The sequence below is a fragment of the Hemibagrus wyckioides genome, linkage group LG01 (genome assembly GCF_019097595.1).
Source record: "Hemibagrus wyckioides isolate EC202008001 linkage group LG01, SWU_Hwy_1.0, whole genome shotgun sequence".
NCBI classification, from domain to species: domain Eukaryota; kingdom Metazoa; phylum Chordata; class Actinopteri; order Siluriformes; family Bagridae; genus Hemibagrus; species Hemibagrus wyckioides.
The window spans coordinates 8,490,676-8,510,582 of record NC_080710.1 but is presented as its reverse complement, the minus strand read 5'-3'; the positions used below and the strand labels follow the sequence as shown (position 1 = coordinate 8,510,582).

Here is a 19,907-nt window from a genome sequence, read left to right as displayed (position 1 = left end):
GAATAATGTAATATTTTAAGAAAAGTCTTTATAACAAAAGGTCACAATATTTTGTTTTAGCAGTGGAAGAAGGTGGCCTGGTCTGATGCATCATGTGAATGGCTCTTTGTGTGTTGCTTACCTGGGAATAAGATGGGCCCAGGTACTATAGGACGAAGGCAAGCTGGAAGAGGCAGTGTGATGCTCTGGACAACGATCTGCTGGGAAACCTGAAGTCCTGGCATTCATGTGGATGTTACTTTGATACAGATTACCTTCATTAAACATTGTTGCACACCAAGAGCACTCCTTCATTCAGTACTCACAGTGTACTCTTTTAGCATGATAATGATCCCTGCTACACTGCAGAAATTGTTCAAGGTGTTGACTTAGCCTACAAACCCCCCTATATCTAATCTGATCGAGCATCTGTGGGCCATGCTGAACAAGTCTGATTCATGGAGGCAACTAAAAGGATCTGTTTCTAACGTCTTGGTGCCAGACACCACAGCTCAGCTTCAGATGGGATGGTGGCATCTCGATGGGTCAGAGCCATTTTGACAGGAAGACTTGCAGGTGGTTTTAATGTTACAACTGATCGATGTATAGCAAAAAACTGTAATGGGACAAGCATTATGCCTTGCTCTGATGAGGTATAGAACACAGCAGCAGGGTTATGGCACATCTCTTTCTCCCCCAGTATTTTTTTTTTTTTTAAATACAAACCTTAAAATGCCACCTGGGTAAATAAATACTCATTTTTATTTCCAGAATATTCTACTGCATATCCTGATGCACAATTCTGCTAAAAATATCTATGGTTTTATAACAAGATTTTTTTCATAACTTTGAGACCCAATAAAAACATGCTTAACCATTCAGAGAATTTAAATCATTCTAACAGCATTTATGGATGCAGCTCTTCTCTGCGAATGCAAACGATTATAATCTGATAGTAAGTATGCTGGAGATTGAAGAGTAAAGATTAGGGATCAGGCTGAAACCCTAGATAAAGCCTTTACACACGTTTGGGAGCCGCCTAAACTGATAACAGCACATCTGTGCAGCTGCACATCTGTTCTATCCACCTGCAGCAGCAGTTTACATGTGCACAGTTTAAAGATCCAAACAAGTGAAATGAACAGCCGTACAAATCTCACTATTCGCGTACAAGACATCTTGCGGATATATTCCATCAACTTTGAATTGCAGGCGTAAGGAATTATTCAAATTTTCTACTTTCTGTATGATTTGATCAAATTATTAGGAAGTATAGAATCCTCATTAGGTCTACTTACTGTGACAAATCTGTCAAATTACACATACTCCTAAGACACCACTGATGTCCTGACTGGTTCTTCTCTTTAAACCTGTCTGATCCTTCCTGATGCCCCATGTCTGGTTGGAACCTAAACACCTGGAATCCACTCACTTCTGCTGCTGAAGGTGGTTCCACGTGGATACAGGGGATTACTAGGGATGGCACAACTTAAATCATGAAGATGGCTGTTCTTCCTTGGACTGACACGAAAAGCTTACTCACGTCTCAGTCATTGAACAACTAACAAAACAGATTTGAATGAATTCATAAAATGACTGACGTTCATATTCAAGTCATTAAATTGCGCTTATGTTTTGCCCATATAGCACAGATACAGATGTTGAATGTTATAATCGCACAGATACAGTGTCACCCAGATGAGATTCCCTTTAGAGTCTGGTTCCTCTCAAGGTTTCTTCATGTTGTCTCAGGCTGTAAAACTATTGCCTCTGGTCTGCTCATTAGGGACAAATTTAAAAAATGATATCTGGAATTTGAATATATTTTGGAAACACTGCTTTGTGAAAATCTCCATTGTTAAAAGCACTATACAAATAAAACTGAATTGAGTACAAAATATTACAGCCATGTCTCAAACTCCAAATATAATGTTTTCACTGGTCCTAAGGCAGCCCTGTATTTCAAATGTTTTCTTGCTCTAAAAACATTCAATTAGTCATGGCAAATTTTGATTGGTCTAGAGAAGATAACAAAAGATCATGAGTATAATGAAAAAAACTTTATTTAAAGGATTTAAAGTGAGAAACAGGTATGGCAGTCATGAGTTAAAATCAGGCCTTAATCCAACACAACAGACAGTTTTCAGCTCCATGCTGAGGCCTTTTCCCCCCACATCTACATGACCATTAACTTGACTTGAGGTGTGGGCTCATCCTGGGTACTGTAAAGCCTTTGACCAATCCCATTTCACTTCTTTCCTTTGGTCTCCCGTTTCCTTTGCAAGCAGGTCATTGAGAGATTAATGCTGCTTTCTCCTGAAAGAGCATCCTGCAGAGACAGAGACATGTTTATTAAAACTCGCTCTCAGTTCATGCGCTCACATAACAGGACCAGAAAAAAAAAAATCTGTATTCGTTTAAACACAAGGGGAATCTGAAAACTGGAGTTAGAATTAAAACAGATGAGCCTGTAAGTCACTGGTTTGACTGGAGGAAACTGGGTGGGTGTTGATAGAAATTTGCATATTCACAGATTCTTGATGAGGATTTCTTGAAGGTAAAACCAGAGCAATGTAATGTTTAACGACTTCAATACAGGATTACATGCAATTACATTTATGCCAAGGAAGAGAAAAACTAAATCTATGCACCAGTGTTTTGGGTTTAGTATTTGTGTCCATTTCACACTGGACATTTTCAGCTGCCAGTGCATGCTTCGCATGTAGTTATGTGAAATGGCCACAAGGCAGGCAAAAAAAAAGACCTTTTCATATCACACAGTGGAAGACCTAACATTGTTCATGAGGTCAAAAAATGTGCTAGCTTTTCAATTAGGTTGCCATTTTAGGGGCACAATGAGACACGTTAAAAATAGCTTGGAGATGCAGTTTCAAACATTCTAAAGGTAACAAGCAACGTGGCTAATTTAGTGTTTTACTCTTGTGCAATGTGGCATTTCACATCAACTGTGGCAGCATAGAGTCAAGCTCTACATATACATATAATTTTATATTCATGTGCTTGTTGTATCTTATAACTAACTAAGCTGCTGTAGCACAAGAACTTCCCTCATGGGGAATTCGATAAAGTATCCATCCATCTTGTTAATATTCTGCTTCCAGTGCAACAGCGAACTCCTTATCAACATCTTCATACCACAGTGCTGTTCATTTCACCTACAGCATTTGGAAGCCACCCTTATCCAGAGCGACTTACATTTATCTGATTTATACAACCAAGCCGTTGTGAGTTAAAGGCTTCACTCAAGGGTTGGGTTTTCAACTAATGACTAATCGCCAGTCCAGTGTCTTAACCACCGCATTTACACTGCCTCTGAAAGTGTAAAGATTGTGACTGGCATTTATTTTCTGAAAAAGCATCTCGGACAGTAGGAAACTGGTGTGAGGTTTATATTAATGCACTTGTCTTGTTCCTCTGGTGTCAAGGACTTGAGGCCAGACACGTCAGAGAGCTTAAACAACGTGTAGCTGTTCATGAGGCGAAATTTTCTTTGAGATGTTTAACTAGAATTTTTGTCCGCAAAGTCTCCAGTGTCAGCACTTTGCACCAACAGTAAGGGGGTAAAGCTGTGCTTTCCCTGAAACCGAGGGCTTTGCAGTTCCTTGGAGCATTTTTAATTTCATTTCAAAATAAAAAAAAAATGAGGGGAAGGAATTTCCACTTTGAACTGCTTTAAAAAAATAAATAAATAAATAAATAAATAAAAAAGCTATTTTGTTTCCTGGACATTCCACAACAATAAAAGTAACTAAAACCAGATTTAATACAAAATCATTGGCAAATTGATAAGAGCAATAACACTCCAGGAAGTGTGGTCAGTAATAATGTTCTTATAAAATAAACTTCTCATGCTCTTTTTCTGGTAAGGAAATGCTCAGTGAGAAAGCAACCCAACTTTACAGTGCTCTACATCATACATGAAGACTGTGGAATATCACAGCAGCACAAAGAACTACTAGAAGTACTAGCACAAGACATGGAAAAATTTGAGCAAAAAAACACCACCAAATGCCATGAGAACCATGGAAACTTCTGTAGTCTGAAATTGACCCTCTCACAAGACTGAAGTATTAAAACCCCCGTGAAGTGCCTTGTGACCATTTGCACTCAGTGGTACATACTGATCGGCTCCTCCCCCTTTTTTTCAAATACTCAATAGCAATTTTCTCTCGCCTCACAGCCGAGACTAAGCCAGACTTCACAGTTAGACCCATGGACCTGAGCCCAAGCAATAATGATGCCATTTAATAACAGTCACATAAAATATTTACTCGTGCCGGAGGCTATGGCCAACGGTGTAAAAAGTAGAAATGGCCAACTCTGCTAATTAAGGTTGCTTGCAAACCCGGTCACAAAACTGGCAAAGGGACAAAAGAATCGCACATCACAGAGCTGTGAGCTGGCAAAAAATACCTCCATCAAAGTGAATGAATTCAAGCCATTTTCTTCCTAACAGAATTACAGTTGGAAAACTGAATACAACACAAATGGTCAAAAAGCCAGACACCGTCACATACTTGCTGACAGGATTTCTCTGGATCAACAACGGTGAATTCAGCACATATATATTTTTATCATGTTCGGGGCGGGACACTTCAGCTTCTCATCAGATTTTCTGTACAATCAAATGCTCTCTAGGATCTGAAGCAAATTTTTTGTCAGTGCTTTGGAGCACACAAGATTCAATATGTAACCTTAAAGCTAACATTTATTCTAAAAACCACAAAAAAATCCACTGTAATACCATGGGGAATTCCACAGCTAGAATTTAACCGAAGAAAATACTGTACATAGGGTTAAAAGGAGCTCAAAGTTTTACATGCTACGATGCACTTACTACATACACAGTGCCACTAGCACCAAGCGCTCACTAGGCATCCGTCTACGACAAGACTTGCAAACCAACTTGCTATGAATGGATTTAGTAGGCTTTTTAGCAGCTTTAGCAACAAAGACACCAGTACACAACCACTGAACCTTACATCAAGATGCACATCACAGTGCTATGAACAGAGCAGCCATGGCACTGCGGTGTTGCCCTGTCCTGCGATAGTTTTAAGTTTCAACATTATGATCATGTGCATGCTGAGGCGCTGTACCTTCTGTGAGGCGTGCTTTTCCTCCGGTGGGTTGGCACAGCACTGTGGAGCATCCTACACACAACACCACGGTCTGAGCATGGCTGAACACTGTGGTGATCTTATAGCAACCTGCAGGCACAGAGGACAAAAAGTTCAGCACAGAATATCCTCCAAAAGTATCTTTATTTTTTTACAAACAGCTTCAAAACAAGTCCCACATTCAGGTGATTAATGTTACCTGGACATTTGACGTCCATGAAGTAAGAGTTCGGGCTCTGGACCAGCCGCTTCTTCTTATGCCGCCTCCTCTCCTCCTCCGCAGTCGGATGCAGCAAGTCTTTCGCCAACTACGAAATGAAAATTACACAGATGAGAAACTGAATCACGGCTGTGCAGCTTTAGGCTACATCTACACTAATCCGAATAGATTCGCAAAGTGTTTTAGTCTTAGAACGCTCCGTGTCCACATTATCATTTTCAAACTTGTGCCAAGAGTGTTGAGGAAAAGCACAGTCGGTGTATAAAGGAGAATAAAGTTGCAAAAGTGAGCGAGAATGTAGACCGCCATCTTAACTGAATTGGTCACACGACTAAAAACGCATCAACCTCGGTTTTCTCAGTTCACACTGCGACGCAAAAACGCTGTTCTCAAATTTATCCACTTTGGGGGGGGAAACACCTTCTCGGTGTGGACAAAAGGGCAAAACGGATAGAAAAAAAAAAACCTTTAAAAAAAAGTGTTCATGTGGACAAGGTTTTCTTAGGATAAATAACATGCAAAAAATAAATGTGAGTGCAAGTATAAACTGCAAAGGAGGTTAAACCATTTAAGGCCAAGTTTCCTAAAACCATCATCTTATCTGGAACAGAAACGGAAGCAAATAAGTCATTCAGATTAAATGGAGACGAACACGATGTTCCTTTCCACACACAGGACAGCTGGCTGAGATCAAGAGTCAAGCACCAGGATATAAAAATAAATAAAAATGTGGGATAGATATGAAGCTTGCAGGACAAAGACAATGCTCTTAAACAAGCAATGCGGCACTTTATAATGCAGTTACAGCATTTTTTATGGACATTGGTTTGCTTGTATTTAAGACTAAATTCCTCAGAGCCTTTATGAGTTGGAGTGATGAGCAACACAGAAAGCAATGGCATTTCTAATGTCTTTTGAGACTTTCCTCCACATATTCGTAGGATTTATTTTAATTATACAAGCCTTAAAAAAAAGTCTAGGCCTAACCCGTTTAATGCGAAGCTAACGGTGAGGATAATTCACCAAGCTTCCTCATGGAAACCAGTCTAGAATAAAAAGGTCTCCATGAAGCGGAGAGATGTGATGCATCTGTCAGTGGACACACATTTTCTGGGCCAATAAAGTGTTGACCATTTTACGATGAACAACGATGAAGCTGCCATGCTTTTGAGAAACTCGGGCCTGATTAAACAGATAACGCGCATCCGCCAACACATGGTGACACTACAGTGAGCTCGACCGTAATAAAGTGAACTATTTGACATTGCATAAAAAGCACACACACAATCTCGTAAAGCATGTTAAGATGCGGATAAATGCAAAATTGTGCTAGAGACTCTGAGCCATGATGGCTGATCAGCTGAGTCTCCTCGAGAAATCCCGCTAACACAAAGCGATGCACGGTTTTAGAGACTTTGTGTAGACGATCTGAACACTGCAGCGATTATATCGACATCCACAAACAACTCGATTATTTTTTTTCTCGTGGTTAGAAAACGCATACGTGCGAAGACCAAACGGATGATCTGTATTCGGTGTGAACTTCTCCGCCACGCGCCTCCTTCAGCCCTCATGAACGCAGCCATGTTGTCGCTCAGCAACTTCCGAGAAGATAAACTTTCATTTAAACCCAATTTCGTCGATCGCATCTAAAGCGAGTTGAAGTCGGAGAGAAACCCAAAACTCCATGTATCGATCCGACTGAATGGATCCGGATTACAGAGTTTCTAAACTTTAAAATGATGCCTTAGTTTAATTTCGCACTTACAGGCATGTTGTTGGCGTGTGAGGCCGCGTTGAAAAAGGGGGGGTCAGGCGGAAACACGGCGCTCATATCGACGGGGCTGTAAGCGCAGGGGCAGGAAGTGTTCCTGCGGCCATTTTCAAATTAAAGGTCCCCCCAGTACGCTTTTAAAAGTCTTCAAATGATTTTATTTAGATTCTTTAAGCTGTCAAGGAGGTTCAAACAGTGTTATAGCAAAAAAAGAGAGAGACTAAATAGGAAAATAAAAAGAAGACTGGAAAGGTTTTCATGTCCTGTCACTGCTTTTTAAAATCTAGAAACACAATTTAGGAGGAAAACTACTTTTAAAGTTCGACTTCAATCGGCAAATAGTTCAGTTAAGTATTACGCAAAACGATAGTATTGGTGTACATACATGTATTAAACAATGAAAATAAGGAGGAATGTAAATCTTCTTCTGTTTGCGTAAATTTAATTTTCAAGAAACTAGAAATTATTTCCACACAAAAAGAACCAGTCGTACCAGGGATACAAAGGTGAAGCTGAAATGTCTCTAACGCCCTCTAGTGGCAGGCTGAAGTACAAACTCTTAACCACGCCCACTCACATATTAGTCAAAGGGTCAAGCAGTGATTTTTTTTTTTTTCAGTTAAAGCACCTTAAATTATTTTAGGGAATATTGTTCTTTTTTTCATTGTCATTTTTACAAGTTTAGTTTCCTTTGGTTTGATTTTACTTTTAAGTAGTGGCATAAGCCGATGCTCGATGTTCGGCATAATCACATAATCTTCAATTGACTGTTGCGAACGCTTGAAATGTCTGGGTTAGGGTTGCCAGTCATTTCTTTTTTTAAACAAACTGCACTGATAGAATGAGTAGAGAAGAATATAAATCATGTCTCAAGTGTCAGAGCTAGATGAAAATCATGGAGAACATAATAAAGAGGGATGTGGTGATGTTTTAAATAGGGGGAAACGGTTGTGTTGATGTTCTGATGTTACATTTGACACCACTTGCATTACTTTAAAACAGGGGTGTCCAATCTTATCCGCAAAGGGCCGGTGTGGGTGCAGGTTCTCATTCCAACTGAGTAGAAGCCACACCTGAGTCTACTGAAAGCCAAGATCTACTGATTAGCCAGTTGGAATCAGGTATAGCTTCTGCTTGGTTGGAATGAAAACCTGCACCCACACCGGCCCTTTCTGGATAAGACTGGACACCCCTGCTTTAAAATGATTGACGATACTAACAACCAGCCAAGACTCAAGGCTCTAAAAGCTTTTCCTAACAACATTAAGATCAATTATGCAAATGCAAATTTGGCATTTTTACATATTAATTCATTAATCCTGCTTGCCGGTGATTTTGAAACCGTGTCAGTAAATATTGCACCTCGGGTTTTATTAAGTGTTTCATACTAATAATAACAAACACTTCTAAACGAGACCTAAAGTCCAGACCGCGTCTTCTGTACTGCGCATGCGCTCTAGGGACTCGCAGTGTTGCCAGATTGGACTGAAGATTTTTCCCCCAATTTCAAAAAATACCAACCCAAAATGCATACTGTGATAACTAATACAAAAACAAACAGAAACAAAAAAACAAATGGGTTAGTGGAAAGCGCACTCTTTAGACACACACACACACAAACATGACACATGACCAAACATGACATCAGAATTTTATAGCAATGTAATAGCGTATAAGCACGCTTACCTTTTTTATAGGGAGAACGTCTCCTGAAATATTATAGATCGGGTCGCTCTCCCATTCTTTTTGGTAGAACTTTCTATATTCACTTTGGCATGATGATGTTGATGATGATGATGATGATGATAATAATAATAAAAATACTTACAGCTTTGCTAATAACTTTGTTATATTGGCTTAACGAGTACACAACCTGCCAATCAAGACTGGACAGGACTCTGCTAAACCTTACTGGCTAAACTGAACCATATTATCAAAACGTACATATTATACTTTATTATAAAAAATAATCAAATATCATGTTTATAGTCAAAACTTAAAAAAAAAAAACTCGCCAGTTGCGTCAAAAACCAACCCAAATTTTATCAACCCGCCCCATGAATTTCCTTCCCGGTTAGACGTGTCCAAAAGGAGCACAATCTGGCAACACTGGACCCGCGGTGACTGTGCGAGGAAATGGCGGCCCCTGGTGTTTACATTCCTCCGCAGTGGACTCTGTGCTCTTTCACTCCCTCTAATGGAGCTCATGCCTCTCCCTCTCTACGTAAGCCTACGGGAACTCGGTAAAGGAGAAGTTTGGGAGAAAAACGTTGCCATTCTACGTGTATGGATGGATATGGCCTCCAGTTGAAGAAGTACGAAAAAACTGGCGAAATGCCGAGGAATCCTGACAAAAAAGTAAAGTAAAAGTGGAGCAGGCATCGAGTGTGAGATTTTCTGTTTCGTTTTAATGCGTAAAGTTTTAGTTGGAAGGACAGGAGCGAAGAAGAGAAGCGGAATTTACCGGTGACATTTTCTCTCTCCTTTTTCCCTAAAAGAAAAGGACGTAACACCGAATGCACTGATCTCAGGTTAAGTTGGTGTGTGTAGAGTGAGAAAAGAGAAGAACCGAAAATAAAAGTGTTTTTTTTTTTTTTTTTTTTTTTTTAACTCCACAAATATTCTGGACAAAGAACTATGGCAAAGAAATACGACTTCCTCTTTAAATTGCTGCTTATTGGTGATAGCGGGGTGGGAAAAACATGTCTGATCATCCGTTTTGCAGAGGACAACTTTAATTCAACATACATATCAACTATCGGTGAGTATAGAAATGGAAGCTGACTTTAACTGTATTCGGGATAAAGATGGTTCATGTTCGTGATTGTTAACGTTTTGTGGTGAAACGGGTATTTTCGGGTTGTTCGCTATCCGGTTTAATGTTCATGTCAGCACTAGTCCTGTCACCTCATTATATCATTCCTTATTGTCAGAACTGCAAGGCGGAGCGCGCGCGCTGTTTTGGCTTCTCTCCATCATAACAACCATCTCTCCATTTAATCTCTGTTTTCTGTTCTTTCACTTTGCTGTTCTGCTTACAAACCATAAAATACATTCTTTTACTAAAACTCCTGCTCGTTGATCTCTTCATAATGTCTCTCTCATGCGCGCGCGCACACACACACACACACACACACACACACACACACACACAGAGACAAGGATGGATGGATCATTTGATTTATTACCATTTGGTATCACGTACAATATAGTGCAGGTTTTGTTTGTGGTGTCCATTTCCCATCCCCCCCACTCTCTCAAACACTGTAGAAGTCTTCCCCTGACAAAGCCAACATGCCAGTTCATCCCAACATCCCATTCACCTCTTCTCTTTACAGATCTTAGGAAAAATCTTTAGAGCAATCAAAACGAAAGAATCTTCCTTCCTTCCATTATACAGTCCTCTCTGAAAGTATTAGAACGAAAAGGCCATTTTTTTTGTTTTTTTGCTATAAACTGATGTTTTGAGACCAAAAGATGAATACGAGACAGTAGAGATGATGATGAGTCTTATCACCAAGGTGTGTCTCATTAGGTTGATTGTTTTAAACAGTTAATAGTCCTGAACAATTAACAGCTCTTGGTTTAAGCCCCAGGTTCTGCCTATAAAGACCAGTGAGCTGAAAAGCAAGCCGTTTTGAAACTGAGAAAAGAGGGAAAATCAATCACTGAGCGTAGCCAATACAACAATTTGGAATGTCTTGCAAAAGAATTAAACCACTGGTGTACTAACAAACAGACATCAGACATGTCAGCCAAGGAAAATAACACTTGATGAGAGAAACATTGCGAGTGCTGTGAAGAAAAACCTCAGAAACAACAGTAACGTCATCAACAACCCCCACAGGACAGGGGTGAAGGTCTCACAATCCAGTGTTTGAAGAAGTCTTTGAGAGCAGAAATATAGAGAACGTAACACAAGATGCAAACCACTGATCAGATTCAGAAGAGCAGATTAGGATTAACCAAGAAGTACAGAGATGAGCCACAAAAGCTCTGGAACCAAGATTAAGTGATGGAAAGGCCAAAGTGCAGAAATAGAAAGGATCTGCTCATTATCCAAAACATATGAGCTCATCTGTGAAGCATGGTGGAGGTAGAGTCATGGCTTGTGTTTACATGGCTGTTTCTGGAACAGATTCACTTTAGTGATGGTGTAATTCATGATGGTAGCAACAGAACGACTTCAGAGGTTTACATAAACATTCTGTCTGCAACTTTACAGAGAAATCTTCACAATCTTAGTGGGTAGAACTTGCAGCAAGACAGTGACTGAAAACCTAACCCAATAAAGGACCTCATTAAGGACTTCATCAAAAGGTCCATGTAGACTTTGCAAAAACAATCATCAGACCATAAACCAGTTGAACTGTATTTTATCTTCCAAAGAAGACACTGAAATGAAAACAAACAATTAAAAGAAGCTGCAGTATATAAACACCACAGAAGCAGTTTGGTGATGTTAGTAGGTCACCTGCTTGATGTAGAAAGACATAATAAGTGTTTTGCTTGAATTTACTTTAAGTCTCTGGTTTAATTTTGCTCACCTAAACGTGTCAATGTTTAATGTCAAGTGAAAGTTTTGTGTGTTTTATTCTGCTCATTTTCTCACCATCAGATGTCAAAAAGAGGTTTTCCTTTCCATCCATTTCCTTTCTTTTCCTCTCCTCTTTTGAGATTGTTGCCTCCTATCCCACAGGGAAGTTTCTTGGAAAACCGCCATGACACAAATGAACAAATTACAAGAGTGTAGTTATCAGAAACCCAAAAGTTTTCTTGGTAATGATTCACTTCCCTTCAACTGTCGAAATGTCCCTCTTAGTTTTAATTCACAGCACATCCTTCCTTTCTGTTAACCCCCCCTTTCTCTCTCTTCCTCTCTCTGACTTGCCTCTCCTAACAGGTATTGACTTTAAAGTGAAGACCATTGAGGTCGAAGGGAAGAAAGTCAAGTTGCAAGTCTGGTAAGGTGGACCTTCTCCTGCTCACTATGTTCTGATTTCAGTAATGAACATATGCTGTGAAAGAATCTGCATGCCGCCTAGTCTTTAAGTAGCAGCACTGCGGAATTGGTTTATTCTTCAAAGCAACATTGAGAGCAATGAGTCTAAGTTATGTGAAGTGAAGAAAACAGGGAAAGTTTTTTCTTTCTTTTAAGCAGAAAGCAGCGTACATTTGGAGTTAAGCTGGTTTGAAGTCCTGGCTTCAATTCAGCCGTTAAGTTTGACAGACAAATAAACTGTCAGCTCAGTAGTACTGCCAAGTTACAATCCTTTTCTTAGTTTAAGATCTGGAAATATTTCTACATGCTTTTCTCCTTTCTCACATTGCAGTTGTTTGAATGCCGGTGTCTTGTCAGTCATCCTTGGCTCACCTGCAGCTAGTTCAATATGCAGCTGCTAGATTGCTGACTGGCATTAAACAGGGATTATTTCTACCTATACTGGCCTCTCTTTACTGGTTTCTTGTTGATTAGCATATTTACTTTAGGATTTAGTCCTTTAAACATTCCATCCTAAACCGTTTCAGAGTCTATTTTTAAAAATAGTGGGCTTGCTTTCCTATTATTGTTGCTGAAGGCTGTGGAATAGTTTACATGAGGTCTTTCTACACATTAAGACATCTAGTGATCCATTCTTTTTTCTTTGGCATATAACTGTTTACATAAAAATCGCTGCTGGGCAAAATGGTCGATAGTGTATGGATTTATTGAGCTCAGTTTTTGTCTTTAGCTTGATGGAACCTAAGCACAGTTTTCTATTGTAATTCTTCTTCATAATTAACACTTGGTTTACTCAACCCCTCAGAATTATTAAGCATTTGGAAAGCTAGGTATTTTCATTATGCCCCTGGTATGATCATGACCCTAACCAGGAAACAGCATTTATGCATAAAATGTGTTTTAAGGTGTCTAAGATTTCCTCATGCACATTCTTGAGTCTGATGAGAAATATACCACGTTACTGTGTGATCAGTGTGCCGTAAAGGCCACAGTGCCTTGACCTGATAGTACAGAGTCCAGCTGTCATACCTAAAAGATTTTATTTGCGTCTATATGATGCAATGCTTTGCTAGTAGTTTCTGATTAAGTATCTCATGTGCTGATGTTAGTGATTTGTACTAACTGTATTTCCCAGGGACACAGCAGGGCAGGAGAGATTTAAGACCATCACTACAGCTTATTACAGAGGAGCTATGGTAACACACATGCATTATACACATATACATACACATGTACTATACAATGAAAGTTTACTTCACTTATTTTGGATTAGAAAAGCTCTAAAAAAGCTAGAATGCAAGGCCAAAAAGTGGCAGCTAGACCTCTTAATCAATAGTCCAGAGCCTTAACTTCTGAGAGTTGGAGTATATCATCTAGACATCTTATAGATGGCAGCCTCCTGGTGGTCCAGAGGCAGGGTACCGAGAGAACCATTTTGCTTATATTTTAGTTTTATCTTGCAAATCTATTTCAATAAGGATGATTTGTTCCAGCTAATGTTTGTATGAAAACCTGCATTGCTTACCCAGGGGTAGCTGGTATAAGTGGACTAACAGCGCTAATCATTCTGTCTTCCAAAAAAAAGAACAGAAAAAATAAAATGAAATTGTGTACAATAATTACAATGACTGATCTTTCTTTGTGTGCCACCTCCATTTTCAAGAAATACAGTGGGCTCACTTCCTTGATGACTAATTTAACTAGTAATCACAGCATTCTTGCGTTGTAAGTCACACATTGTGTCAAAAGGCAGCTGACTGTACTGTCATTTCTTAAAGAGAAAAGCAAAAGATTAAGCAGATTAACTGTATTGTGGAGTAATTTGGATACTGTTTTCCTTTGATATTGATATACAGGTTGTTGTGTACTTATGTTACACTGTTCAAAGGGCTTTTTGTACTTTTGTAAGACGCAGTGTTCCGAGCAAAATGTTTGTTGTGAGGTGGAACACATATCGTGAAGTTGTACACAGGAAATGTGCAGTTGATGCCCCTAGTCCTTCCACAATCTCTCTGTTTACTGTGTTTGGTATTTAGAGCAAGCCAGTAAGGTATTACAGACTTCAGTGGAAAAAGACAACAACATTGATGCAGCTCTCTATCTGTGTTTAAGTGTGTGTGTACAACACTGACCCGTATTCTAATTATCATTAGAATAAGAGACTTACGATATAGTATATGATGTAATGTATTAATAGTGTCATTGATCGGAATTGTTTATAATATCTAATATAATGAATTGATCATTTAATATCGTATCATTACGCTTAGGAAAAAATCAAATCAAATATCAAAAAGCTTAGGAAGTATAAAGATAAAAGATTGGCAACTTATTCATTGTAATGAATTCATGTGACAGATATTTGTTTTTCATTCTGTGTTATTATCTACATCAGGGTATCATCCTTGTGTACGACATCACTGATGAGAAATCCTTTGAGAACATTCAAAACTGGATGAAGAGTATCAGAGAGGTAAGAGAGAAAGATTTGGTGCTGTGTTTAAATACAGCGATGTAGTGACGATATGGAAATACTGTTATCACAGGAGGTGGTGGCCTCCTTAATTTGTGGTGTGGTTACTATTCCAGTCTAACAGGAGGCCACATGTTTGAGCTTCACTGTTATGGGAGTGGTTTTATTACTATGTTCTCATGTAAATGCACAGTGGCTAATTTTCTGATGATCTCAAAGGTGAGGGAATTAATCACTGCCTCTTGCTTTTCCCAGAATGCATCGGCAGGAGTGAGTCGGATGCTGCTGGGCAACAAGTGTGACATCGAAGCCAAGAGAAAGGTGTCTAAGGAGATGGGCGAGAAGGTAAGTTGAGTGTGTGATGAGTCATTGCTAGTTAAAGCTTAATTTCAGACGCACCTGCTAACTGTCGTTTGTCCGAAAGCTCGCAAAGGACCATGGGATTCGGTTCTTTGAGACAAGTGCAAAGTCCAGCATCAATGTTGAGGAGGTAAGACAGTACATAATGTTTTTTATGAGCAAACCGACCTAGCACACAACCGATGAATTTATACTGTCATTAATAAAGCAACAGAAATGAAATACTATTAATCATAAATAGCATCATCTGTGAGTTCATGTAAGTGTGCAGGATCATGCGTTCTCATCCATCTCATCATTCCTTCTCTCTGCAGTCCTTCATTGCTCTGGCTCGAGATATCTTGATGAAATCTAGCATGAAGCAGGTGAGTTTGCTTACACAAGTGTTGTTTCATGTGTATGCTTTTAACGACACTTAGATTAGATTAGCCGTTAGCTGAACCAGTTACAGTCGCTCAACTCCAGCTATTCAGAGCTCACTTGTTGCTGATGTTCAGAATAAAGTAAACATATACATGGATGGATTTCTGGTATTCAGTCATTCTAAACCCAGTCATTCTTTCCTGGGACATAAAATGTGTTTGAGTATCTGTTGAGGTTAAATTTGTAGTGTTTTCATTCAAGTTGACTGTTTTAGTCATAAATCAATCATCACACACAAGGATTCAGTTCATCAGCACTTATCCTAGTAACTACTACTAATGGACTATCTAGTTAATAATAAATCAGTTTTAAAAACAGTAATTCTGGACACATACCAATATGACATGAGGTTAAGTTCACGGTGTATACAGAGTGTGATTGTTAAATAAATTAAAAAGAAACGATGGCAGAAATGACCTTTGTAATACAGTGGGTGTGGTTTTGAAATGTTGTTTAAATAGAAGTGTAACTGGTGTATGTAGAGCAAATAAAAAAAATGCTTTGTGATTTGGCCTGAAAAGAGGCAGAGGATGATGTCACCTCTTAAATCCCTCAGACATACCAAGTGAAAGTGATCAACTGCACTGATAGCACAGTGATGCATATATTAATATTTTTAGGCCACCTTTCTTTTCACTTTGCTGTTGATTCTCTATTTCTACTGTATGATTCAACACCGTTCTTCCCAAGGATATTAACTCGACTGATGTTGTGATGGTGGTGAGTGCTGTGTGACTTTCGAACACACCATAATCACACATACTCTAGGTGTTAAACTGGATCGAGATCTGCTGAATGTGAAGAGCATAGTGTTTACACTGATCAGACATAACATTATGACCACCTGCCTTATATTCTGTTGGTTCCCCTTTTGCTGCCAAAACAGCCCTGACCCATCATGCACTGTGTATTCTGACACCTTTCTGTCAGAACCAGCATTAAGTTCTTCAGCAGTTTGAGCAACAGTAGCTCGTCTGTTGGATCGGATCACACGGGCCAGCCTTCACTCTCCACGTGCATCAATGAGCCTTGGCCGCCCATGACCCTGTCACCGGTTCACCACTGTTCCTTTCTTGGACCACTTTTGATAGATACTGACCACTGCAGACCGGGAACACTCCACAAGAGCTGCAGTTTTGGAGATGCTCTGATCCAGTGGTCTAGCCATCACAATTTGGCCCTTTTGGTCAAACTCACTCAAATCCTTACGCTTGTCCATTTTTACTGCTTCTAACATCAACTTTGAAGACAAAATGTTCACTTGCTGCCTAATATATCCCACCCACTAACAGGTGCCATGATGAGGAGATCATCAGTGTTATTCACTTCACCTGGCAGTGCTCATAAGACCACTCCTGTCATGATAAAGATGAATGCATCAACATGGATACAAATCCATTTTAAAATATAGAAGTAGGCTAAAAGATTTGCTTTGTCACTATTGTGCTATTATTCATTATTTAATACTCTGAGTTTCTGCCAAGCTCCATATTGTCTTGTACAGTTATCATTCATATTATTTTGCCACTAAGGTATATTCAAAAGAAAGAAACCTTTATTATTGTCACATATACATTACAGCACAGTGAAATTCTTTCTTCACGTATCCCAACTTTGGAAGCTGGGGTCAGAGTGCAGGGTCAGCCATGATACAGCACCCGTGGAGCAGTGAGGACTTTGCTCATGCAGTGGGGCTTGAACTCTGATCTTCCGATCAAAAACCTAGAGCCTTTACCACTTGAGCTACACATTTCATTCCAAAACTATCTTTAACTATATTTGCCCTTTTTTTTTTATTTAACTACAGAGCTCAATACTGCACAGCACTGCTCAACTGCTAGATTATTGTATTGTAGTGTATGGCACCGTCAGGCTTGAACCATCTGTCTCCTGCCTTGGGCTATTTGCACCCATGCAGTTTATGTAGGGCGGTGTTAATGTAGTTGTTTGTTGTTTTATGTAGCTCTGTGATCTGTGTAGCTCCATGGACCTGGACCAGCTATATATGACTAAAAGCCTCTTGATTTTCTTTGATTCTGAACACAACTAGCACTATAAAGGGGCGCTGCACTGAGCCAATTCAGGAAAGTGTTTTAATGAAAGATATTTTTTTTGTTTGTTTTTTGTTTTCACAGGGCGCATCTGGCCGTGAAGTCAAACTCACCAGCACTACCCCAGAGAAAAAGCCATCCAAGTGTCTTTTGTTGTAATCGCATCAGCAGCAGACACTCCAGACCCAGCACACTCCAACAATGCAGCAGTATTACACACAGATGGATTATTAAGTCTAGAACATTGTGGAAATTTAGCAAAATGTGTAAACTGACCTAAATGATAAAACCCTACATAAAAGATATCTTTTTAGGATTTTTGTGAAGGTTTACTGTAAACAGGTTTATTTACCTTATCACAACAGCTCTGTAGTCGGGTTTGAGTTATTCTACATTTGCACACTTTCATATTTCTGCTGGAGTTTATTGCTTCTGTTTTGTAAACAGCTTCATTTGCAATTTTTTGGCGTGAAAAGGAAATTGCGTCACATCACTGCTAGCAGGAATTAAGAGGAAACATGAAGGGCAAATTATGGAGGGAACATAGGAAAATAAGTGTTGAGGTAAATGGAAGGACATAATGAACTACAGAAAGGACATAATGAACTACAGAGTGTTATAAGCAAGTGAGGTTGTATTGTTGTAAAAGTGTTTGTGAGAGAAAGTGGTGTTTAGAAAACTGTTGCTTTTGTTTTTTTGCATATAAAAAAGCACAGCACTGTGTAGTCTCATAGCAGTACCCCCCCCCACACACACACACATTCATTTCAGAGAACATATTTCTTTTTCTGGATAGCTGCTTTTAAGCTGCTTTGAATAAACTGTAAAATATGCAAAGTCTGCAACTCTGAGTCTGGAAATCCTTCTACATTCCCAAAGTGTCTGACTTTCATATGTGGCTCTCACCAAATTGTTATATTACAAGTTAAACCGGTCTATTTTGTATTCTTTTTGACTGTATGGATCACTGCGTATAAAAGCTGACAATAAAGTTGCATTTTTGCCTTCTATATGAGATTATTGGTCATTCAGTAGAGCGCAAACCTACAGGCCCATTACCTAATAATAATAATAATAGTCACTGATCTCAACCAAGCTGAACACCTATGGAAGATTTTACAGTGGAATATTTGAGGGAATTCCCCAAGATCATCATAACACCAACTGAGGCAATAGATTTTGGCAGAATGGTAATGGTCATTCCACCAGTACAATTCCACAGACCTTCTGAAAATCAGTGACAAAATGGTATGAAGGTATTCTGGTGGCTAAAAATGGCACTATATATGCTCACTATATGGCCAAAGGGTTGTAGACAACTTGCCATCATACTCGTGTATGATTTTTAAATTTCCGATTCAATATTTACTCCTTTAGATGTTATAATAACTTCCACTCATGAGAGAACTTTCCACTAGATTTTTGCCTGTCATGATTTGCTCAATTACTCACAAGAGCATTAGTCAGGTACTGATGTTGGGTAAGGAGGCCTCGGGGTTGTCAGCAGGTTCAGTGAGGTTGACCTCATGTCTCGAGTTCTTCCACATCAACTTTGGCAAATCATGTTGCCATGGAGCTTGCTTTGTGCACAGGAGATTAATCATGCCGGAACAGGATTGGGCTCATTGGTTTCAGTAAAGAGACACTGTAATCCTACAGCGTACAAAGGCATCATATACAATTGAGTGCTTCCAACTTTTGTGGCAACAGTTCAGGGGATGCATGGTGTCCACATACACTATATTGCCAAAGGTTTTGGGACATTTGCCTTTACATGCACATAAATGTAATATGGAGTTGGCCTGCCCTTTACAGCTATAACAGCTTCAGCTCTTCTGGGAAGGCTTTCCACAAGGTTTAGGAGTGTGTTAATGGGAATTTTTGACTATTCCTCTAGAAGCACATTTGTGAGGTCAGACACTGATGTTGGACGAGAAGGTCTGGCTCGCAGTCTCCGCTCTAATTCATCCCGAAGGTGTTCTATCGGGTTGAAGTCAGGACTCTGTGCAGGCCAGTCAAGTTCCTCCACACCAAACTCCCTCATCCATATCCTTTCTTTGTGCACTGGTGTGCAGTCATGTTGGAACAGGAAGGGGTCATCCCCAAACTGCTCCCACAAGGTTGTGAGCATGAAATTGTCCAAAATGTCTTGGTATGCTGAAGCATTAAGAGTTCCTTTCACTGGAACTAAGGGGCCAAGCCCAATCTCTGAAAAACAACACCTTAATTCAATGATTTGGAGGGGTGTCCCAAAACGTTTGACAATATAGTGTGGTTTGTTTGGTTGGTTGTTTTATATTTTGTTTGTTTTTGTTTATTTTAATAGAAAAACGATCAGGAACTTGGATGTAATTCTTTTTCTTAACCTGTAAAAAAGTTATTATTTTCAGCTATCACATCTGTCCCTTTGCTCACCCCACGCAATTGCACGACATCAGAGATAGTAGTAGTAAACGCACCAATGTGCGCATGCTGTAGGTGCTG

The 19,907-nt window shown here is 39.5% G+C and overlaps 2 protein-coding genes across 2 annotated transcripts; one reads left to right on the top strand and one right to left on the bottom strand.

The window, feature by feature from the left end:
• Window positions 1–2,024: 2,024 nt before the first annotated feature.
• rps27.2 (ribosomal protein S27, isoform 2) lies at window positions 2,025–7,227 on the bottom strand. Its single transcript, XM_058398676.1, has 4 exons — window positions 7,109–7,227; window positions 5,320–5,428; window positions 5,100–5,210; window positions 2,025–2,308 (listed from the first exon to the last, which is right to left on the bottom strand). Exons 1-4 carry the CDS (start codon window positions 7,172–7,174, stop codon window positions 2,280–2,282), a joined length of 315 nt encoding a protein of 104 aa, XP_058254659.1. The 5' UTR covers window positions 7,175–7,227; the 3' UTR covers window positions 2,025–2,279.
• Window positions 7,228–9,308: 2,081 nt separating this feature from the next.
• rab13 (RAB13, member RAS oncogene family) lies at window positions 9,309–18,433 on the top strand. The gene is made up of 8 exons (XM_058395499.1): window positions 9,309–9,875; window positions 12,018–12,078; window positions 13,252–13,312; window positions 14,512–14,589; window positions 14,845–14,934; window positions 15,014–15,079; window positions 15,264–15,314; window positions 17,508–18,433. Exons 1-8 carry the CDS (start codon window positions 9,752–9,754, stop codon window positions 17,580–17,582), a joined length of 606 nt encoding a protein of 201 aa, XP_058251482.1. The 5' UTR covers window positions 9,309–9,751; the 3' UTR covers window positions 17,583–18,433.
• The last annotated feature ends 1,474 nt before the right edge of the window (window positions 18,434–19,907 follow it).

What these genes read in the sequence shown, in the direction of transcription:
- rab13 (XM_058395499.1), top strand. Translation starts at nt 9,752, where the DNA reads ATGGCAAAGAAATACGACTTCCTCTTTAAATTGCTGCTTATTGGTGAT. An exon ending in CTTATTACAGAGGAGCTATG is followed by an intron (nt 13,313 to 14,511) that starts GTAACACACATG and finishes TATCTACATCAG; the next exon opens with GGTATCATCCTTGTGTACGA. An exon ending in GGATGAAGAGTATCAGAGAG is followed by an intron (nt 14,590 to 14,844) that starts GTAAGAGAGAAA and finishes TGCTTTTCCCAG; the next exon opens with AATGCATCGGCAGGAGTGAG.
- rps27.2 (XM_058398676.1), bottom strand. Translation starts at nt 7,174, where the DNA reads ATGAGCGCCGTGTTTCCGCCTGACCCCCCCTTTTTCAACGCGGCCTCA. An exon ending in CACACGCCAACAACATGCCT is followed by an intron (nt 5,429 to 7,108) that starts GTAAGTGCGAAA and finishes TTCATTTCGTAG; the next exon opens with TTGGCGAAAGACTTGCTGCA. An exon ending in CATGGACGTCAAATGTCCAG is followed by an intron (nt 5,211 to 5,319) that starts GTAACATTAATC and finishes CTGTGCCTGCAG; the next exon opens with GTTGCTATAAGATCACCACA.